Raw genomic sequence first — 24,460 nt, 5'->3', positions numbered from 1 at the left:
TCAGGCTTATCAGTCTGCGTATCAAGCCTTGAAAGCGGAGTGGAAGCCAAACATTGCGTTTTTTAAAATTGATTGTACTTTCCATCCAATAATCGTTTTCACGATACTTTAACGGGCCTGCAGAGCAATTGTTGAGTATCTGGTGGCCCTTTAAGTTGACATCTTCAGGTTCCAACTCAGTCATGTCAAAGTTAACAAAAAAAGGCAAATGAAATCTATTTTACGATGGAAACTTGTGATTTTTTCCCTCCACAACATGTAGCCAATGTGGTCAGTAAATGGTCAGAGTGCACCTGAGAGCCTCTACAATCCCAAAGCTTCTGGGGACCTTCAGCGGGCCTCACACCACACGCTTTGTGGCTTCGTGGCTCGCATCATCTGGGAAAGCATATGTACCCATTCCCTTGATTTCTGGACCCCTTCTTTCCAAAAATACTGGATCCACCCATGCCCGGTATACCCCTTCCTCACGGCAGTAACACTTATTCTCACCATTTATGGAAGCATCTCAAAACTGGGAATGCCATGGCAATAATTTTTTATTGGGGAGGGTGTGGGGTGGGGCATCCTTTACCTAGGGGGAAGGGGGGAAATAAGACTTTTATTTGTGTTTTTATCATCAAATTTTCAACAAAGCTTTATTTTGAGAATTTGGAGAACACAAGTTAATAATAAGATTAGATGTACAACTTTTTTTTAACTGTCATTTTCATCAAGTTTAGTTCGAGTTCACGGACGGGCTTTGCATTTTCAGATGATTTATAATTATTATTATTATTATTATATAATTATACTTTAATTAATAATAGCAGCGTCGTGTAGCAAAGTCAGCCCACATATAGGTTCTTCAGCTCAACCGTTCTTAATGGTATCTCCTGCTGCCCTGATTCCACAGCTCTCTGACGTCACTCTCGTTTCCGGTTTCCGTCTCATCAGATCCGGTTCATCATGCATCTATCTATAATTCCAGAAATCGCTGTGTGTCTGTCTGTCTGCGACCGCTGTTTCTCGACAACCGCTGGTCCGATCTAATTGAAACTTGCCAGATATATTGCTGGGGACCTGAGGATGTGCCTTTTCAAGGTTTGATATTAATCGGACAAGCGCTTCCCAAGTTATGGCCATTTATTTACCAAACCAATGACACGACACGGTGCTATGACGTCACAATTGAAGTCACAATTGTTCGTGTTTGTTTGTTTTTTGTTTTTTTTGCATGTACGGCCACGCACGTACGGGCCCGCACTAGTTCATTAAAATTCACGTAACCCCCAATAAGTACCACAAACAGAGGCACAGAGTACGACTTCTCTCCCCTCACTGCAACATTCACCACCACCACCACCACCACGACAACCACCACCGGTCGAAACACAAGTCTGTGCCCATGACATAAATCCATATCTACTTATTAATGTGTTCAATGGTTTGCATACCCACCTTCATTAAAATGATAATATTTTATATAATCATTGTTCAAACCATGACATGGTCTGATGCTGATTTTGTCCGACCATTTTACAGTATTTGTCGTTCATGTCGTTGGTGGTGCTATTCACAACAGATGCAGATATATACATCATAGAATGTAGCAAAAGCTTCCCGTGTGAACAACAAACCAGAGCAAACAGTTTTCCTGGACAATTCCACCAACCCTCCCAAATGTCATCCGCATCCATAAGTTTAAAGAAAGAGAAGAAGAAATATGAGGAAGAAGAAGAAGAATACTTTCGGAAACTAGAGTGAAGAAGAAGAAGAAGACGCGTTGAGCTGAAGAAGAAGAAGACCCGTTGAGCTGAAGAAGAAGAGTAAGAAAAGGAAGAAGAAGAAGTTGTGTCAAATGGGGCGGGGACTCTGCGAATGATATCCTCAGGATCGAACTGTGTGGACAGAGAAAGCATTTGCTCATGTTGGTTGTTGGTTGTCGGTGATGGCGCAGCGAGACACGTTCACGCATTTGTTTGCAGGAGGGTACGTACTTTTTTTCATTTTTTTTATTTATTCGGTGGCCATGTCCGTTCGCCTTGATTATATTCGGTTATCGATGGCGAATTCGACTCGGATGACAACATCGTGGACGATCCGTTTCCTGTTGTGTTAATGCAATTTACGAGATGATTGCCTGAGGTGGTTCATAACGCCTGGCGCGTTCCTTTCGGACGGTGGTGGACAAATTGGAGGGACAATGGCCACGGCACTTGCCTGAATGTTTATTTCACGAAATATGCACAGTGGCGAATGCTTACGTCTGGATGAATGCATATGGGACAGCCGAGAGAATCCCTAAGCACTCCCCCCTCCTCCAACCCCTCACCCCTCGCTCGGCCGTCCCCCGCCTTTCTGAGGACCAGGTGGTCCACGATGCAGCGCCCCCTGCTGCCACCGAGGTAAAGATCTGCTGCATGGTCGGATCCGGATGAATGCATATGGGACAGCCAACAGAATCCCCAAGCACTCCCCCCTCCAACTCCCCTCACCCCTCGCTCGGCCGTCCCCTGCCTTTCTGAGGACCAGGTGGTCCACGATGCAGCGCCCCCTGCTGCCACCGAGGTAAAGATCTGCTGCATGGTCGGATCCGGATGAATGCATATGGGACAGCCAACAGAATCCCCAAGCACTCCCCCCTCCAACTCCCCTCACCCCCTCGCTCGGCCGTCCCATGCCTTTCTGAGGACCAGGTGGTCCACGATGCAGCGCCCCCTGCTGCCACCGAGGTAAAGATCTGCTGCATGGTCGGATCCGGATGAATGCATATGGGACAGTAAACAGAATCCCCAAGCAATCCCCCTCCAACTCCCCTCACTCCCTCGCTCGGCCATCCCCTGCCTTTCTGAGGACCAGGTGGTCCACGATGCAGCGCCCCCTGCTCCCACCGAGGTAAAGATCTGCTGCATGGTCGGATCCGGATGAATGCATATGAGACAGTAAACAGAATTCCCAAGCACTCCCCCCTCCAACTCCCCTCACCCCCTCGCTCGGCCGTCCCCTGCCTTTCTGAGGACGAGATGGTCCATGATGCAGCGCCCCCTGCTCCAACCGAGGTAAAGATCTGCTGCATGGTCGGATCCGGATGGCTCGGTGAGTAACAGCTCTGAGTATTGGAACGTCCCCCAGCTTGGTAGGTGGAGCAGGCAGGGAACCTCTTCAACAGTATCTTGATGTCGATGTCAGGAACACGTACTGCTAATCGCTTGTAGATGCACTGTTGGTGCCTTTAACGGTATGTCGGGACATTTTGTTTTTCTTTCCATCCTCCGATGATATCCAATTCAACCGGGCTTTGTGTTCGCACTGGGCGGAGTGCCTGAGTTCTCTGCTCTGTCGATCGCTCATTGTGTTTTGCTTTCAACATGCTTCCACAGTGATGCAGGACAGACAGTGGGTAGACGTCGAACCTCTGTCTGTCTCTGATGCTCAAAGGCAGTTTAGTGATTTGCTCATGGTGTCCCTGCGATGCCAAGGTGGTGAGGGTGCGGCGAGTGCGGACAGCGGCGAAGGTGTGGTGAGTGAGGGCGTGACGAGCGCAGGACGGCGGTGAGAGCGCGGCGAATGGAGATGCCAAGGGATCTTTAATGTCCACCAGCGAATGATAGCAAATGAGATGTCTGGCTTAATGTCGATCTATGGGACGGCACACTTTGTGATTCAATGCTTTTCTGCCTGCAAAACACCAATGGGACAGTTTCTAGTCAGGTCAAGAATCAAATCCAGACAAGACGACTCAAATATAAGTGTGCTGCTACCTACGCACTATCCGATCAAACATTACCTTTTTATCCCCCGCCGTGTGGCGGAAGGGGGATATTGTTGTCACCCAGGGCGTCCGGCTGTCCGTCCGTCCATCCGTCCGTCCGTCCATCAACATTTATAGCTGTGAGTGCGATAACTCGTAAACTGTTCGCCATATCGATTTGAAATTTGGATCACACATGAACCACCTAAAAAGGAAGAACCCTATTGATTTTGGGCGTGGCCGGATCCAAGATTGCCGACTGGGGCGGCCATCTTGAAAAAAAAATGTTTTTTGTAATAAATGGAAAACCTCTTATCTGATTTCAATTATTTTTGGTTACTACGTTCCTCACCCCTGGGGAACTTTTTCGAGATGATGACCAACTGGTGCCTTGTTTCCAATTCAACTGCCTCATTATCTGGAATATGTATGACCTTTTTCATTCAATGGCGGGGGATTCCCCATCTCTGATGGTATATTTGAACTTTACATTTGTTCTCCCTGCTGTTGGATGCACTTTTAGTGCTGATGTTTATGGTCTTTTGTTCTCATATTGTCCTGTGGTGTTCCATTGTTGTAATTGATTAACTTTTGGTCAACTTGTTTCCTACAAATCAGACGCAGTTGTTCTCTTCCACTTTGTTTACTGTCCTTGTTAAACAGTATCTCGGGCTTGCATTTATTAGAATTGTTGCAATTATGAGGATTATGGAAGTGCTGCCCTGTTGCTTCCTCATGTCTGGAAGGTATGAAAATGTGAAAAATTTCTGTTTTAATTTGCATAATAGCATGACAGGTAGAACATCTGAGGAATGAGGTTTACACGAGATTAACATTTTCACCTTCACACTTTGTACACAATCCTGACAATATTTTCTGGAACGTACCACAAGACAGCTGGTTTGCATACCCACCTTCCCAGGTATATTGCCATCGATGATATTGATGCATCTAAGGAATATATGATTGAGTACTGCTCTCCCCTCTGCAGATACGTACCATCCAAAAAATCTGCAGATGGAGTGGACAAACATCCAAACGAGCACAAGTTACAAGTCAGATGTGTTTTTTTTTTTCGTGAACCGAGCTGTGGCTTGTTGGTTTTGGGTACAGCAGGTACAGCGGTGGCTTGTCGGTTCGGACACTGGACTGGCATTGCAGAAGGTGTGGGTGCAAATCCAGTTGCATTGGGGTTTTGGATTCTCGGCTTCAGGAAGTTGCGGTAGTTTCCTGAGAACGGATCCTTGGTTAAAAACCCAGCCGGCTCATTAACAACCTTCAGGGTGGGAACTATCTGCCCACCCCACATTGTCTGGGTGACATATTATGTCAACTCACTGTGGTTGACAGTTATTCCCTTACCCTGTTTCAGGAAGTCATTCTGAATGACTTGTCTATGGATCCCACCATTCAGGACTGGCAACAAAACCAAGAATGTTGTTTGTTAGTGACTGATTGCAATTGATTGAAGCTCACCGTTATGCTCATTCCGAACAATACGAGTCGTGCAATCTTACTTTCGTATCTTCTTGAGCGACCATCCTGATCCAGCGGGTTTATCTAAAACTAGTAGTTAAAGTCCAACAGTATTCCTCATGATGCACAGTGTGCGCTTGTCCTTTGAATGGAAGTCATTCTTTGTAAACTTTACCATCTGAGTGACTTTTCAGTGCTCGAGTCAGTATCTATTTATTTATTTATTTATTTATTTATTTTTGATCTGACATTGTTTGCTGTTCTATCATTTCATTGCAATTTTTTTCATTCCATTCGGGGTTGATCATCGATTTACATTTGTGTTTAATCCCGTTCCATCAAGAATGTCATTAAGCCAGTTTTGTCTGTGTCATCGGAATTTGAGGAAGTGTATCGGGGGCTTGTTTTGTTTTATTTTGTTTTGTTTATCGATGTCTATGACATGTGGTCACGGTTCATCATGGCACCCATCGTGGTGAATTGCTACCCAGAGACGTGACGATGGTTTGAAATGGCAGTTCCAAGTCGGTTTTGAAAACATTTTAATTGCATCACCACTTACTCGATACTCTGAGCTGTTGTACGTAGACGAGCAAGAACTGCATGACATTTCTTGAATGCCTTTTTGGTGAGGAAATGTTGAGCAATATATATATATATATATATATATATATATATATATATATATATATATATATATATATATATATATATATATATATATATATCTTCTTTTTTGCATGCGGTAGATGGCCACACTCCCTTAAACCTGTTTCCAAAGAAGTGAGTTTTGAAGCAATTTGTGTTCACATTACCGTTCCAATAGGGCATGCAATCAGTCAGGGCAATTTGACCTTACAAGTATATTGTTTATTTTGTTTACTTGGCTCCTAATCATAGGACAAGGGCAGTTTATGTTTCAAATGTTATGCCAAGATTCCAATTGTTCTTGAGGATTATTGATGTGGTTTAAAAAAAAAAAATTAAAACCATGGAAATTTTCCTCAACATGGACACTCCAGTGCAGTGCTCAATGACTGTAGTTAGTTTATTCATTAATTGTCGGAATCCTTCGGATTTTGGCAATTATGTTAGTTGTGTGTGTGTGTGTGTGTGTGTGTGTGTGTGTGTGTGTGTGTGTGTGTGTGTGTGTGTGTGTGTGTGTGTCATTCTATGTGTCTGTCTGTCTGTCTGTTGGGTCGCCAAAATAGGTGACCCTTATTGTCAGTAATTCTGTCTGTTTGTTTGGATGTTTGTTCGTTTGTCATCAGCAAAATTGGTAGTAAACGTGGGCCGATTTGGACCAAACTCGGGTGGTAGGTACATCTTATGACCTAGTGCTTTGGAAATTGTGATGGTTGCTAGGGACGCTTTGGTCCCCTAGCAACAACTGAAAAACCTTCAAAATCTGTACCGTTCACACGAAATCAATTCCGAAAGCCATTATCCCACGTTAGGTTGTGAAATTTGGCACGAATGATCTACAGTGATGCTTTATCAAATATATTCTGGTTTTTGTGATATATGGAATACTTTACCTCCTGCTCGGTGACCCATCGCCGCCTACCGGCTTGTCTGTTTGTGTGTTTGTTTACCCTGCAGCAGCCACACCGTTTTGGCAATCATGACCAAACTGGGTACAGACGTCGGCCATGGTCCAACTTAGACACTTGTCGTTTTTGCTGAATCTAGGTCAAAGGTCAAGGTCACCGAAAAACCGAAATTCTTATTTTCGCAATAACGTCCGCTAAGATGGTCATATCGGTCGACTTCAAACCAAATCCAAAATGTGCATCTTCCAATACTGCATCCAACCATATGTCTCATTGGGGTGTCACACTAACACCCTTCCTTGTTGTCGGGGGTCGAATGTCAGGGGGGTCGGGTCAAAAATTTCAAATTTCGATTAAAAAAAAACGCCATTTCAAGTCCGATTGACTTCCAAGTTATGATCACGACCAAACTAAGTGCTATAACTCATTAAACAGTAGCACAATCGACTTATAAGAACCAAATTGATTTCCAGGTTTTTGTTTTTTCAGAGAACATGGAGATATGACAAAGTTATTCCTTGCTCAACGAGCAATTTCATTTCTTTATTTATTAACCCGTCCGCCCACGCAGCGAGAGCTTCTGTGCGTCTGTCTGTCTGTCCACCTTTTTTTTTTATTTTTCTTTTTTTTACCATTTAAGCTTTTGTCATCAAATTTTCAACAAACTTTTTTTTTTTTATGAGAGCATGGAGACCATTAATTAATAAATTTTACATTATTTATTTTTATGCCTCCGCCGACGAAGTTGCCGGAGGGATGGTGTTTTTCATTGGCTGCTGTTTTCGTCACGTTTAGTTAGAGTACAAAGCAGACGTGGACAGGCTTTGCATTTTGGAATGCTATGTTGAGCACAGGCACATGTTGTGTCAATAATCCTTTTGGCATATGATGGTAACATGCATCTCGTGGAAATGTTAACACAGTCAAATTGAGGATGATTTTTACTACTGGTTACATATTGCCCTCTTGCCTGTTTGGCTGTGGACAATTGGAATCTTGGCATAACATTTGAAACATAAACTGCCCTTGTTTGTTTTCTGGTCGTCAGGTGGAAATTCACAGCAAGTGTTTGCTTTGAGGAACAAACATTCTCAATTTTTGGTCATCATGAGCCGTCTGCAGCGTGGAATTACTGTATCAGGATAACCTCAAACGCTGCTGTGTCAAGGTTCAAATCCCTTCATGTTATAGGGCTCGTAGCCTGACGGTTTTACTTTCCTGACAAAGCCAACACGTGTAAACCTCAATCATGCAACCACGTGTGTTTGATACCATTTGTATCAAAGAAAAAAGAAAAGAAAAAAGCGGCCAATTCGTCTTCCTGCACTTATTCTTCCGAAGACACCCATGCTGCTCGGAAGTGCTTATAAACACCTCCAATCTGCAAAAGAAAAATTTATCTTTAAAGTTTACTTTTTCATTTTAAGCACACTTCATTCATTGAACCCTCTAATGTTAAACAAGAAGAATCACCCACACTTGTTGTACTACTTTTTTTTCACTTCAATATCAAGCGTCATTAAAGGAGCAAAGTGATGGAGGTTATGAAATGACAGCAACTCTTGGACGCAATAAGCAAGGGAATGAACAAAGAGGGAAGAGAAGAAGGAAGGAAACGCAGCAACATGCAAGGAAGAGGGGTGGGTTATGAAGGGTTTCCCTTCCTGGTTTGTCGTTGGTTAATGGGGGTAATAAAGATAGTGGATGACATGAGATGAGGTGAGGAGGGGGGTGCACCACCAAGGACCAGTAGGCCTATACTGCTGGTGCCTAAATAATAAATCGCCAGACGGGCTGCGACGAATCAAATGTTACAGGATCAATGTGAAATTTACTAGACCTGGACCACCAAGAATGTCAAAACTTGGGTATGTGTACGTGCACGGATGTTCGGTGTTGTCTGCGTGGAAGCAGAATTTTCTTTTTCTCCACCGATGCTCGTGTCTTCTTTTGTACAACAGAGTGCTACTGTTTGTTCGTGTGGAGTGATGGCCACAGAAGTCGTGAAAGTTTTCATGCAGGGTTTATTACCTCCTCCACCGAAGGTGCACGGAGGTTATGTTTCACCGCTGTCTGTCTGTCAGCAGGATATCTCGAGTTTTGGAAAGATTCGGATGAAACTTCGTCGACAGAACGGACTTGTCTGTCAAGGACGAGATGATTCAATTTTGGTGAAGATCCGGATCCAATAAATTTTTTTTTTTTTAATTCGATTCTTCATCATTGAGAGATCGGGCCAAAACTCTATACAGTGTAGCATATTTCAAAAAGTCGTGGGCAGATTATGACACAACTTTGTGGATGATTTGGTGAGATGACGAGAGCAAGCTGAATAGATTTTAGTCGAGGCCTGGATGCAGATCCGGCCTATCGGTGGGATACAAAACGTAAATTGTTCAGCTTTGCGAAGGTATATGCTCTACCGAGTGCTATTCGAGTTACCCTCACCAAAGATGCTATTGCATTTGGGCCTGTCTGTTTGTCTGCCTGCACAGAACTTGTGTTTTTGTCCGCAGCCGCTTGTCGGATCGAGACAATATTTTCAACATGGGAGCGACTACTCAAGTAGAATGTTTCATTGATAATTATGATGTCATAGGTCACGTAGTGTGGCAGCCATTTTGGAAAAACAGAAAAGCTTTGGACCCCTATCTCTGAAACCGCACCAAGAAAAAAAACTTAAACTTGGCACATCGCGAGTACTCCTCGTGGGGAATTGGTGTGGTTTTTATTATTTTTTTATTTTCTATTTTTTTAATGACATAGGTACCTTCATTATGTCATAATTGCATCTGGAGTACACTATATCTGATCAGCATGAAAATTGCAGGTCATCGAGGGATAAAATGGTCCACAGAAGAAAAGGAAAAAAATGATGATGTCATCGGTCACGTGATTCGGCAGCCATATTCTTTAAAAATATATATATATATATATTTTCTGAAAGAGCTGAAAAAGATCGAGGCGAAAATTTACACGTATTACCACCTATCCATAAGGAACAAAAAGTTCACTCATATGATGTCATAGGTCACATGGTTTGGCAGCCATATTGAATTTACCTTAAAACCACTAAAAATCTTTTTTCTCCAGAATGGCTGGACAGATTGAGGGGAAACTTCATGCAAATGTTCCCCAAGCCTTGGGGATACCAGAGCATTCACGGATAATTGACAAGTCACATGGTCTGACGGCCATATTGGGTTGAGCGAAGATCTTTATAAAATTCTTTCTCTTGAATCGCTTAATCGATCGACGTGAAACTTCACAGTTTTGATCTAGTAGTGATGGGGAATACATATTTTAAATTTCAACCTGATCGGACACATGGTCTGGCAGCCGGAATTATTATTATTATCTTAGAATAAGGCTCACTTGGCTGTGCTTGGATGGCTTTGAGGGTGAAGTAGGAGCAGCTGAAATGCGAATCCTGTCCAGGTTCCTCCTGATTACTTCATCTTTGCTTTTTGCTTGTTTGGGTTTCTTCTGATTACTCCAATGCAGGACTGTACCCATTTGATTTTAATTGAATTTATTTTAATCTCTTTCTAAATTCAATTGAATAATAATAATAAACATCATGGGTCAGGTGTCCGACCAAAGCGGGACGTCTTGGTACCCGGTCATCACGGCCAGCAGTTATAAAATGGCAGTTCTAGTTATCTATTCTAAATTACACCACACAAAACAAGTCCTCGTGAGGGTCTGCAATCACTGATTGCTCATTTTCTTGTTTTGTACTGTATTTCCTGGTGATTTTTTTTTTTTTTTGCTTGGATTAAAAAAAAAGTAGAAGTAATTCTCTAAAACCTGGATGAAATGAGAAATATCATCTCACCATTCCCACTGGTGGAATGATGTGATGTATGGAACATTGTCAGGTGTGTGCATGCGTGTTGGTGTTGTGAATGAATGCTTGCCTTTCTCACACTTCTTGGTAGTGGGAGGAAAAGAACCATGGTATTGACCTTTTTATACAAACTCCAGGCTCCTGGAAGAGCTATAACACAGAACTAATCAGGACACGACTGCAGACAGAGAGGGGGGGGGCACATCAACAGCAAGGTTTGGAGAAATAGATGGCGATGGACAAACGAGGGATGAGCGGTAGGGTAGGACAGATGGGGTGGACAAGATTGATACAGAAGCAGATCTTTTGGCTCCTCACAAACTATGATTAGTGACATACTTTTAGTCTGTGGGCAGCTTTTTGTAGTTTGTATCTGTCCTGCAGGGTGCTTTGATGGCATTTATTTATTTATTTGGCAGGTGTGGTGGTACGGTGGGAGCAATTGTGACTTGCCCACTTGAGGTGGTGAAGACGAGACTCCAATCGTCGGCGGTTACAGCGGTGACTCCAGCGTTTTACCGATCCACGGTTCTGTTTCAAGATATACCTCTTGGCGCATTCTCTACAGCTCAGCTCACACGGCACGGTGCAGTCATCGTACCTGGTCCGATTCTCTGTCTCAAGTAAGGCACACCATCAAAGATCGCTTCGTACTCACGGATGCCTTCGGAATGATTCTGAATGGGAAGCTTTGGCAATTTTATCTTTGGGCCACCTATTTAACGGTCACTGAAGGGTTCAGGTTACATGGCCAAGAAGAAAATCGTCTGTCGGAAGGGATTTATTTGTAATGGTATTTATTTATTGTTGATGCAAGACAAGTTGGATTACGAGGGCGAATTAATATATATTTTTTCCATTAATTGCCTCAATGTGTCTGTGTATTTTTTTTAATACGAGAAGCACCCACTCCCTACGGGAGCCGTCAAGGGGGTCGTGTTATTATATTTATGCCTATTTTACTCCAAGGGGTCCCAGGATTACACACCCAAAAAATGGTTGCGATCGCTTCAGCCGTTTTTGCAGTACCTGGGAACAGACAGACAGACAGACAGACAGACAGACAGACGGTGAATTATAGTAAGATGACCTGTACCAGAGTTCCACTTTGGTTCACCTTAAAAAGTTTTTTTTTTTAATCTGCAGATCTATTTTGGGGAAGGGAAGTGCTGTCACTTTTTAAAAGTTTGCAAATTGAAAATTCCTTCCCTGACTACTCAGTCAAACATCAGGCCTGGCTAGCTAGTTCATGAAAGACTTGGGCTAAAAACTTCCCCGGCCAACCCCACAATAATGTGGGAATAATTTTGGCTGTTCAAGAAAGAAAACAAGGAGAAGAAGAACGGTAACAAAGTTTTGATTTTTGCATTTTGAAGTTTTGAAGAGTCCTGCTTTAAAAATTAATTAAAAAAATTTTCAGTTTGTTCACATTGCTGGTTATAACTTGCCTACTCTTTGTAGAGGACACTGATTTTTAACGTCAAACTAATACCGGCAGATGAGTCACCAAGTTTAACCTCCACCCAAGGAACACCACGTGTACTGATTAATAACCCTGCCTGGGAAACACCGGGATGACGGTTTAAAGTTGGTTGGGATTCAAACCCAGATCAGACAGCTCATAGGCAAGCATGTGTATCTCCAGGCTATCCTGTCAGGTCCAGAACTTTGTTACCATTGCTAAATAACTCGTAGTAGGCATCCACAACCATCCGTGACCATGTCGTGGAACATCGGCCATGTCCTTCGCTGCTTTGTTTTTCTTCCGTCCTCACTCTTTCACCTTTATTCGTTTTCTCCGCAACCGCTTGAACGATTGACACAAAGCTTTAAACATCGGACCACCTACCCGTGGAGAATTTTATTTTTAAAATACAGTTGCATGATGATTGGATGGAAAATGCAGCCAGCATTCCAAAAAAATCTCTCTTCTGCAGCCATTGGTTGCTCGGTGTGTCATGTATCGGGAATAAACGTCCTCAACCTCGCTTCATGCCTGGTGTTGGCTCAATGGTTAGGGTGTTGGGCTTGGGATCCTATGATCCTGAGTTCAAATCCCACTCGGCTGTTGAATTAATACCAGGTGGGGTTGACTCTGCCCATCATCCTTCCAAGGTCGGCAAAATGAGTGCCAGCTTGCTGGTATACTGTGTCGGAGTGGCGACCCGTCCAGAATTGTGTCCAATAGCCAAGGAGACTGCTTCGGCAGCACCAACGCTCTGCACAGAGTATGGTCCCAATGATTGGATGGATGGAACCTCGCTTCACTTGGCCTCGGCCAAATAATTTTGAGGCTGAACATTCCGTATCGTATTCCTTTCCAAATTCTTCAGACATTATTGTATCTATGTCCATCACCATTACTTTTATTTCCCTTCCTTGGGGCTCTTTCATTAGGTCATCTCTTCGAGCATGACCTAATAATATGGGTGTCGATGTCCTTCGATCCGTCCGTTCACAATGAAGTTGAAGCGGGAGATCTGGTCATTAGTGATCTTGATAGAGGTCGATGAGACGTACACGATGGTATGACTTTCAAGGTCACCGAAGGTCAAGGTCAAGGTCATGAGGCCTTTGAAGTTGCGAAAATGACGATTTTCAAATTCTATCTCATCCTACATTTCTCAAGCGATCTTGAATTTGATTGTGGCATATAAATCTATGGGACAATATCTAAATTTGGTCAGGCTGGATTTTCGAATTTCGCTTTCGTTTTCGCGTCACGTGACTTCAAAGTTTGCAAAAAGTACCCTAACTTCAGGAGGCTATATATTCTCTACTGGGCATGGTAAAAGTTAGTGAATGGTGTCATTGCATAGCAACTGACCTTGTATATTTATACATTTTCTGCCGAAGGTGCAAAAGTTTCAAAACCCGAAATGTAAACGTCGGCATTTATTTTCAAAATATAATTTCGTGCACGCGCCAAAATGCCGAGTCATCTTTAACCAAACTGCGCAATTCTACTGTGCAGTAGAACTGCGCAGTAGTCTTCGGTCATAACTGAACATTGAGAACTTGTGATATTATAGAGATGACCGTCACCCCCACACGGGGGTAATTTTTTTCCTTTACATTTGCTTCATGTTATGCTCTTTACCTGAGAGACACTGCTTGTACGAGGAGTACATTTGTAGTACTGTATATATTTTTTTTCAGTTACCTGGGGTTCCTCGTTTGTTGCCTGTTGTCGAAGTACAAGATACAGCTCAAATTATTTGGGGTACATAGATACCAGTCAATTTCAATTACATAAATTTAAAACTATATAAATGTCTTGACCAGTTTGTCCTTTGCAAAGGATAGTTGTGCAATCTTGAGGTACAACGTGATAATGAGTGGAACATTTATTCGTGTGACTAACTCCAAAGATAAAGATTGCATCTCTAGTACTCAGAGTGCCCTGGAAAATGATCATTCCCCACCCCATGCTCAGTGGCTGTGTTTGTCTGATGTCAAGCCTGGTGTTATCTCATTTATTTGTCTGCATGTGTGCATGTGATTTGTGTTGCGGATCCTCCATGAACTTTAGACCCTGTAAAAAATAAGATAAATATATATATATATATATATATATATATATATATTTAAATGTCATGGTGGATAATTGCACTTGTATCGAAATATCTGATCATTCAGAGGTCATCAATGATCTCTCCAACTCTCGAGAAAATCCTCTATCTATTTGCTGCACCCATTGATGCCTCCACCCTCTACCGTACCATCTGTCATCCCTCAGACTGGCAAGCAGCAGCTTCTTTGCTCTCTGCAGATCTGGGTAAAATCACTTTCCTTGGAGAGCTCTTGGAGAGCTAAAATCACCGGAGCTCCTCATCACATACAAAGCTTTCCTCCGCAGCCTGATGGAGTACTGCCCTCCCCTCTGGGCTGGTGCTCCCTCCTCTCACCTTTCTTGGCTTAACGCTGTGAAAAACAAAGGCATTTAGGATCATTGGCATCTCCCGCGATGAGGCTGAGTCATTGGGTCTCTCGCATTCTCACCATAGGCAGGTTGGTGGTTCTTCTGTCTTCTACCGTCTCCTCTCTGGTCTCACCCCCCCCCCGCCTCCCCCTGCTTTGTCTGGGATTATGTTCCCCCTCCACCCCCTCCCATATTTCCGCAGGGCGCTCAAGGTCTGCCATCATCCCCGTTCTGGTAAAACTACCAAAATGAAGAATCACCGCTCACCTTCACTCTTTTATTCCTCTTTTTTTCCCCCCGCCTTTGGAACAAACTCCCACACTCTCTTCAATCCCATTCTTCTCTTCAGGTCTTCAAAACGGCTGTTCACCACCACGTCTTATCTTCCCCCATCCAGGGCCATGATCTTTTCTACCCCCGTTAATCCACCCCAAACCCACCTACTTCAAATTCTCTGCTTTTCTTCCTGAAAGTTCCTGTGCCTTCTTGTTTCTCTAATCACTCCTGAGCTCGAGCAGTGATTCGATTTTCCAAAACATGTCTGAGAAGTTCTCATTGGAGCAATTTAATAATAGTGTACTACAATTCTTCAATTTCATTGAAGCTTTTGAATCTTTCTTGACAGATTTGTTAGAACAGAAGTCGAGCTAGTCGGTAAATCCACTGGTGTGGTGGGATGTAGTGAAAGCCCAAATCAAAGTGTTCTGGCAACAATATCGGAGCTTTTCGAAAAGGGCCGATTGTGAAGCGGAAAAATTACTGCAATCAGAATATTCTCGGACAACAAAATAATAATGTACAAACAGCTTCAGCTGAGAAATTTCCTGTTGTTACTGGAGTTCGTCAGGGTTGTGTACTGGCCCTCACACTTTTCAGCACTTGTATGGACTGGATTCTGGGGAGGATGTCGGAGAGATCAAGCTGTGGTGCATCGTTTGGGAATGTCAAGATCTCTGACCTTGATTTCGCAGATGATGCAGTCATCTTTGCGGAGACTGGATATCATTTTAGGGGCCCTCGAGGTGCTGAATGAGGAGTCGGAGCTGCTGGGATTATAGGTTTCCTGGGTCAAAACTAAGATCCAGGCTTTCAATGACATCTTGTCTGTACCTGTTTGTGGTGAAGATGTTGAAATCACAGAGATTCACTTCCCTTGCCAGTGATGTTCATATCTCTGCTGGCTGTGAGCCAGAGGTCAATAGATGTCTGGGTCAGGCCTGGGGAGTCATGGATTCACTGGATCATGGGGTATGGTGCTGTCGGTACCTGTGCAGGAGGACGAGTGTCCGAGTCTTCAGGTACTTGGTGCTTCCGGTCTTGTTCTATGGATGTGAGACTTTAACTCTGACCAGGGATCTGAGATGGAGACTTAATTCCTTTTGTACCAGGTCTCTTCGGAGAATCCTTGGCTATTGCTGGTTGGACTTTGTGTCCAACGATCGGTTGCTGAGACTCAAATGGGATTTGTTACTTAAATAGTCCGTGAGCGTCAGATGCGGCTGTCTGAACATGTGGCTCGTTTCCCTGACTCTGATCCAGCTCACCAGATTCTCTCAGTGAGGGAGCCTCGTGAGTGGAGGAGGCCAATGGGCCGACCACATACCTCGCGGTTGCAGCAACTTGATCAGCATCTCAAGGAGATGGGGATGGGCCAGGCATCTGCTTGGAGGATGGCCAGATGGAGGCCCCTGGAGTACCGGTGGAAAGTGGACACAGTGACGTGCTGCTCCGGCGCATGCTCCCGTACCTGACCTGACCTCTTTGTGTGTTTGCCTGTCTGTTTCTGTGAGCAGGATGTCTCAAAAAGTTGTGGTCGGATTCAGATGAAACTTGATGCACAGGTTGGGTGTGTGACAAGGAGCAATTGATTTAGATTTTGATGAAGATCTGGATACGAGACTTTCAAATAATTTTTTTGTCTTTCTTCACCATTGAGAGATGGAGCGAAAAATGATATATAGCACGATATGTCAAAAAGTTGTGGACAGGTTATGACAACTTAGCGGATGAGTTGGGTAGGTGACAAGAACAAGCCAGTTAGGTTTTGGTTAGGTCCAGATGCAGATCTGGTCTATCGGTGAGATATATATATATATATATATATATATATATATATATATATATATATATATATATATATATATATATATATATATATATATATATATATATATATATATATATATATATTGTAAACCGTTCAGTCTGACGGAGGTATAAATGCGATCTACAGAGTGCTGTTCTGGTATTTGTGTATTTTTATTTTCATGAAGTATTCTGAAACCTAACCTTTCAAATATGTAGTGCCTTACTGTACACATGTGGGCGATATGGGGTCTGATGGAGGGGGTTTGAACGAAATTCCTTATTTCAAATGTTCCTTGTTGAGCCTTTGTTTTACAACCCCTATAATCATGGCATTCCTGCTGATGAGTGTTTTATATGTTTTGTTGTTTAAAACGTCAAATCAGTTATGGATCTTCTGAGTCCAAAAGGCAATCGGCTCAAAGCTAATGCCCTCGCATGTCTGGTTGGTGTTCAAACCTCCAGATGTGTGGCACATGTATTATGTCATGCGCTTTCATACCTATGCACAACAGACACTGTCTGGAAGTAATGGACTAGGACAAGGCCAACAAAGTAATGGAGTAGGTACAGACCCAATGTCATCTTCTACCTTTACTGAACTTCTTTGCAAGCTTTCTCTTGTAAACCGTTCTACTTGTACCTATTTTAGTGCAGGCCTGAATGTACAGCCTAGTTTTCCGAAGCAGAAAGATCTTTATTTGGGTCGTGTCAAATTCCTTTCACAACGGTAGACAATACAGCAGAAGGTTTGATGGAAAGACCTCTTGCCTTGCTTTCCCCCTTATTTTCTTCATTGTAAAGGTTTTTATAACCCTCCTGTACCACCACGACATGGTGACCTCCAATGGAGGTTGGCACAATTGATTTCACCCTTCCAATACTTTGTATGTCACCAGTTTTCAAACCACTTGGTGGATGAATGTCCATTTTGTAATGGGCCTGAAAATCGTTCTCACATTTATGTTGAATGCAGTCAAGTTCATTCATTCAAACTCCTGGGTCTCACTATCAGCTATGATCTTTCTTGGGCAAACTACATTTCAATGTTGGCCTCCAAAACCAGCCACTGACTGGGCATTCTCCTTTGTATGAAGTCTTTCCCTTGCACACCTGAATTCCTATCCACCTACAAAGCCTTCATCTGCAGCTTGATGGAGTACTGCTCTCACCTCTGGGCTGGCTCCCCTGCCTCACATCCTGCTCAGCTTGACACCGTGGAAACCAGGGCCTATTACGATTATTGGAATCTCCCGCGATTTAGCCGAGTCCATGGGCATATCACTGCGCCATCGCAGACAGGTCGGTGGTCTCTGTCTTCCACCACCTACTTTCTGGTCTTGCACACTCTGCTCTTTCTGTGGTTTGTCCTCCCTCCTCCATTTCACCCCCCCACCCCCCACCAGGTTTCTGCAGGGCTCACACGGTCCAACATCAGCCCCCTTCTGGTGAAACTACCTAAATCTAGGGTCTCTGCTCACCTCCAACCTCCACTCATTCTTCTCTTTCCCACCTGTGGAATCAACTTCCATATCCTCTTCAATATCATTCTTCCCTCCAGGTCTTCAACACGGCTGTTCACCACCACCTCAGATTGTCCCCAATCCAAAATCATTATCTTTTCTATAATCCTTTCTTCCAAATTTCCAGTTTTCCCTTCTGAAACCATCTTCTCCACCTCTCTATTCCTCCCCACACCCATTGTTTGTCCACCTCCCCCTGTCTTGGCCTTTAACTCTACTGTTTGTGTTCTCCCCCCCCCCCCCCCCTCTCTCCTGTTCCTGTTGGCCTGTTGCATCCTAATCCGTTCATTGTAACAGTACCAGCTCTTCAACGAGCCTCGACTCTGTATACTGCACAAAGAAATGCCAATGATTAGCTCCTTTGTTTCTCTTTCTTCATTTGTTAACCTCCGCCATCTTCGAAGATGGATGGAGGTTACTGTTTTCACCCCTTTCTGTTTGTGTGTTTGTTTGTTTGTTTGTTTGTGAACAGTATTACGGAAAAACTCCTCGACGGATTTCGACGAAACTTGGTGGGGGGGGGGGTTAGGTATGGTCCAAGGATAATGCCATTAAATTTTGGACTTGGTCCCCCCCCCTTCCCCCCAAAAAAAATTGTTAGAGAATTTTTTTTTTTTGCATTTCTACATGTTTTAAGTGATTTCCAACCCCCCCTCCCTCCCCCCCAAAAAAATGTTGGAGAAAAGAACTATAACTGTCAGCACTGTTGACATCATATTTAATGAATAAGATATAAGGTTCACTTGAGTGACCCAGCAGTATTGTCGGCGGAGGTTTTGCACTCTCCCGAGTGCTCCCCCTCTAGTTTTGTTAGTTTCTCCTTTTTTTATTTTTATTTTTCAGGTTAAAACAGCATTGGAATTTCATGTGAAAACGTCTAAACCAATGTGCTGTTTGCTCAGGCATTGATGGCACTGTATAAGTCGAGGAAAAGGAAACTTGATGGTGTTGCAGTAAATGATGGCAAATCCTTTGGTGTTATTTAAAACCCTTGTAATAAGTCATGCTAAATTAGACTTTGCTTTTTGTTCAGTTATAGGGAGGTTAGTTGTTACAGTTTGAAACCAAATGGTGAATTACATAAGGGAAAGTTATTTGTTTATTTTTCGAGAAATGTTAAAAAAAAAAAATTTCTGTGTATCGGCTCACGTGTTATCTTCAGGTATCAGTGTTTTTGTTTATTCTTTTGCTGAGAATGTGAATATCCACTTTGGAGATTTTTTTTGAGTATATTTACATGTGTGGTATAAATTGTGTGTCTGTGTTTTAATGTATGTGTGTATAGAGAATGCTCCGTTCTGTTTGGCTGCTGTTGAATCTGGGGCAAAGGGGAACGTGTCTGAGTGGGGTGGGACGAACACGCAGTGCCAGCGTGATATCCTCTTTGCTGGAGCATGCAGCATGTGTGGCTGGCAATCAGCCCGAGCGTGGCCCGCAGCCAACTGTGCTGGAATAGCTTTCTGTTTGGCTGCGTGACTATTGCATTGCATCACTTTCCTCACTCTCCCACCCCCACCTCTCTCCCTCCTGTTGCACCCCCCCCCTCTTCTCCACTTTTCTAAAATGTTTCCAGATTGGAGTGGCCATGAAACCCAACAAAGGTGTTGCATTCTTTTTAAATGGAACTGGCGTTGGAATATCACTGTCAAGCTTGCATTCAATATGGAAATAAAACGATTTGCAGATGTGTTGTGGATTTGTCAACAAGGCTCTGACATGAGTGGTTTTGTCGAGGCAGAAATTCCACTTTTCTATCCCAGGTCGTGTTGGCTCATAATTTTCCAATATATGCCTTTTGGGCATAAACTTTGCTTTGCTAGATTTTTTATTTTTTTTGATACACAACTTTTAATCATTAATTAGACCATAATTCCAACATATTGTTTATCTCTACTTTCAGTTTTACTTGGTGATGATGCGGTATTCCAATTTTCACGAGTCCAATTCTCATTAATGAAGGATGGAATCAACAAGACGTTGATCGAGGTATGTTAACCGCCATGGGAAACGAGGAGAAGCTGATGTTTCAGGCATTAGCCATTCCTCGGAGCAAAAGAAAAAGAGTACGTTAACACCCGAAATGTCAGCTGCTTCTTCTTCCTTCCCACGACGGTTAGCATACCTCAATCTCCATCCTGTTGATTTCATCCACTGTTGTACCTGTCTGCCGATGCAGATCAACACGAGCCTTCACTCTTATGACTAGTTCTTCATTCTTCATCTTTCATTAACAAACAGGAAGTCTTATCTTGGATTCTTATTGTCTAAGTGAAAAATTACAAAATAATAATAATAATACCATTCCTTTCGCACTGTAAAGGGTTGTCTGTCGAGGCAGTTTCATTGGCAAGTACAGTCCTGGACGGGTCGCCACTCCGATCCAGGTTACCCCGAATGGTTATTACCCTCGTACACTGGTACTCGTTTCGCTGACCTCAGAAGGATGACAGGCTGACTAAACCCCAACTGATGTTAATTCAACGGTAAATAGAGGGGCCCAAAGTCAGGACCCTAACTAAGATCCCAAGCCAGCCACCTTAACCACAAAGCCAACATCAAGCTTGGGAAATTACATAAGGGTAAGGTCGTTAAGGGAGGGAGAGTTTATCAGTGCAAGAAAAGAATGACTCATGCTTCGTTGTATTGCATATTTGAAGAGATACATAATAAGGGTAGTGAGCTGAAGCCAAGTTCAGTGTAGCAAAGTCTCCTTATGTGTGGGGAAACTGCAGCTGATAGTTTTGCATAGCAATGAATGACCTTGGCTGCCGACCACAGCTTGGTGTTTGTCCTCATTCCCAGTGCATCTTTCAGACACATACCACACATGCTACAATGGAGGATGCTTGCAGCTTGTCACCATTTCTTAAGCCTGCTGCTCTGCTTATAAAAGTTGGTACTGTGCTTTGATAAGTTTAAAGTAAGGAGAGTTAAGATAAAGGTTTGCTTGTTTCTAGTCTTGCTACTTCCATTTTGATTTTGTTTTGGCATTTTATAGATGCAATAGATTTGTGATCAGACTCTGATGTCCATAGAGGTTGTAATTTTTGTTCAAACATCTTAGCCACCAAATCATCTCGGTGGTCGCGGGCATAGTGCCTGCCGAAGGACTGTGGTTTTAGTGTGATTTAGCCTTCTTAATGCCATCTCAATCCCCAGTCATGTAAAATTATTTTTGTTTTATGATGTAGGCAGCAGGAGCTTGGCGGCCTATTTTAATTCTCTCCTCTCTCTCTATTTGCAGAAATATACTGGAGAAGGAGGGTCCTCGATCCTTGTTCCGTGGCCTGGGACCTAACTTGGTTGGAGTTGCTCCCTCGAGGTATTTGAACTGAGATAATGTGGAGCTCATTAACACTGCAAAGCAAACTCTTCTGAGTATTAAAATTATTTTCACCTTTTGTTTTCTTCTTCTTCATCTTCACCTTAATTCGTATTCAGTGCGAGGCTATGAGGTAGCATCATTGGTTGAGGGCATGGCTGTGCTGCTGATGCAGTGCCCTCTGTTGGTTAGGGCAGGAATTTGGAATTTTTAGCCATAGTGCCGGCGATAGCTCACTTGCTCTTCGTAAAAGACATTGTGGGATCTTTATCGTCCACCAACGAATGCCAGCAGACGGGATGGTACACATGGCAGTCATGTTCTTTACCACACATATAAATTAGTATGAGGAAGATAATTAGCAAGGTGTGTGTGTGTGTGTGTGTGTGTGTGTGTGTGTGTGTGTGTGTGTGTGTGTGAGAACTTGTGTTTCTTGGTTTGTTTGATTATTTATTTATTTTTGGTGTTGAAATGCACATTTTTTTGAACTAGCAATGAAAATGACACATTATTAGTGTTGTCCTGCCACCATGATCCACTTGGATTAGTTGGAACCTCATGATGTAATTCAACAAATATGTTTTATCACAAAATGTAAACAGTTGGTATGCATAATGTGTTTGTGGCATAAAAGCATCTATATTATTTTATTGCCAAAGTATTTTTGTTTTATGAGGCCCATAAACTTGTTTTTAATTTGGCCGTTTGTGTGCAGCTGTCTGACAGGATGCTGCGGACGTAGCACCCTTACTTTTGAGATGTCTAGTCTGGGTCTGATTCTGAGCCAGATTATAAATGCCAAATTGGTGCTTCCCAGGCAGGGCATTGCATCATAAAGTACACCATTCCTCAAATGGATGTTAAGCTTGAGATCTGTCTGCTAGCATTAGTTAGTGGGTGTTTGAGACTCACAGACTCTAAGATGTTAAAGGTGAGTTATCGCCAGCATCCTGAACAAATTTTAAAATTCTGCCCTAATCGGATCCAGTCTAACGTCAGGCCTGGCCATTTAAGTAGTGACAGTAGGATTTGGGTATGGTATGTGGCTGCTGATTGTGAATGCTAGCAGACGGTACACCTGGCTCAACGTCCATCCAAGGGACGGTGCACTTTGTGAAGCAATGCCCTGCTTACGAAGCACCATCGTGAAAGGTTATAGTCAGGTTGCAAGGGAGCGTAGATTTGACAGCTCAAAATCCAGTACGCCATCTCTGAGCTATCCAATAGTAAGTGCAAAACCATGTGAGAGTACAGCTTGCAGTTCAGATAGTGAGTTATACGGTCAGGGAAAGCACAAAGTACTTTGGGTTTCTTTTTAATGGCTACCGAATCAGTTCCTGATAGAACAAGAAACACACACCGAAGTAGCAGCAAATACAGTTCCAGTGACTGCAAAAAAAGATAAAATGAAATGTCTACAGGTATACACTGGCAACTGGGAAAACGATAGAGCAGGAAGATATTCAAAAGAAAGAGTTGGACAAATTGCGTGTAGACAAAGAAGATTCATTGGAATGGTTAAGAAGAGTTCAGCTCAAGTGAGATGGAGAACGAATCATAAGAAATGCTCAAGACCAAGGACACTATACCGATGGCTTTAAGAAGATGTCAGGATTGAGTCAATCAGACAGGTGTAGGTTCTGCAAGGTAGAAACAGTATGAGCCACCTCCTGTTGGGATGTAAAAGGAATCTCTTGTCAGAACAGCAGCACACCCAAAGGCACAAGAGATTTTGAAAAGTAATCCACTCGCACATATGTAAAAACTTTGATATCCTTGTTATAGAAAACTCTTGGGAACATGAACCAAAAGCATTCACTGAAAACGAGGAAGTAACGCTCACGTACGACTTAATGATCCCATCGAGCGTAAACATAGAAAACAAAGCATTGCGACCAGATATTGTACGTGGGTACAAAAAGAAAAGGAGGCATTGCCAATTGAAGTTGTAGTACCTCATGATTGTTGGTCTTGACGCAGAAATCAAGAAAATGTCAAAAATGAAGTGAAAAGATCATGGAAGTTGAAGAACGCCGAAATTGTACCAGTGATTATTGGAGCAACAGGAATGATAAACAAGCTCAAATGAGCTAAGATCGTTGTCCTCTTAATTATGACATCATAAAAACGAATATGACGTCATTGTTTTATATATATCTTCTTCTTTTTCTTTCGGCTGCTCCCTTTAGGGGTCGCCACAGCGGATCATCTGTATGATCCGCATCGTGATTTGGCACATGTTTTACGCCGGATGCCCTTCCTGACGCAACCCTGGTCGCCTCTTACGACAGGGATATTGTACACCTATTTTAACCAGGGTATACACCAGCCCAGTACACTGGTACTCATTTCGCCGACCTCGGAAGGATGACAGGCTGAGTCAACCCCCTAGTGTATTAATTCAGTGGCCCAACGGGGCTTGAACTCAGGACCACTGAATTAATACACCAGGGGGTTGACTCAGCCTGTCATCCTTCCGAGGTCGGCGAAATGATTACCAGTGTACTGGGACAGTGTATACCCCAGTTAAAATAGGTGTACCATATCCCTGTGTCGTAAGAGGCGACCAGGGTTGCGTCAGGAAGGGCATCCGGCGTAAAGCATGTGCCAAATCACGATGCGGATCATACGGATGATCCGCTGTGGCGACCTCTTACGGGAGCAGCCGAAAGAAGAAGAAGAAGAAGATATATATATATATATATATATATATATATATATATATATATATATATATATATATATATATATTACAGATATGGTCTTTGGGGTAAGATGGAAAATAGCTGTTGAGTGATTTAATTGTACGTGTCAAGCACATACATGTGTGATGTAATTCGCATGAGATGTAAAATGTGTCCAGTATGTGTTTGGAAAGCTCTCGTCTCCCCCGCCCCAGTGTTTGTGTCTAAGCCCCACCTTCCACCCCCCTCCATATAATATTGAACCTTTCTTGTCAAACATCTGTCTCTGTGCAATTTTCTGTTCCATTTTAT

At 43.1% G+C, this 24,460-nt stretch overlaps 1 protein-coding gene across 2 annotated transcripts in view; it reads left to right on the top strand.

The window, feature by feature from the left end:
* Window positions 1–1,820: 1,820 nt before the first annotated feature.
* The window catches only part of SLC25A36 (solute carrier family 25 member 36), a 39,819-nt gene continuing 17,179 nt past the window's right edge, over window positions 1,821–24,460 (top strand). Inside the window, exons 1-3 of one of the 2 annotated variants that reach the window (XM_085899344.1) lie at window positions 1,821–1,971; window positions 11,032–11,235; window positions 21,387–21,464. In XM_085899344.1, coding sequence (XP_085755470.1) covers window positions 1,931–1,971; window positions 11,032–11,235; window positions 21,387–21,464 — 323 coding nt within the window. In that variant the 5' untranslated portion in view covers window positions 1,821–1,930. The remainder of the gene's footprint in view (window positions 1,972–11,031; window positions 11,236–21,386; window positions 21,465–24,460) is intronic. The other variant, XM_085899345.1, reaches the window with a different exon arrangement.

Source organism: Eptatretus burgeri, chromosome 10, assembly GCF_056783735.1.
Source record: "Eptatretus burgeri isolate ZD-2024b chromosome 10, Ebu_testis_v1, whole genome shotgun sequence".
Classification (NCBI taxonomy): Eukaryota; Metazoa; Chordata; class Myxini; order Myxiniformes; family Myxinidae; genus Eptatretus; species Eptatretus burgeri.
Note: the sequence above shows the minus strand (reverse complement) of the source record. Positions and strands in the feature narration are given on the sequence as shown.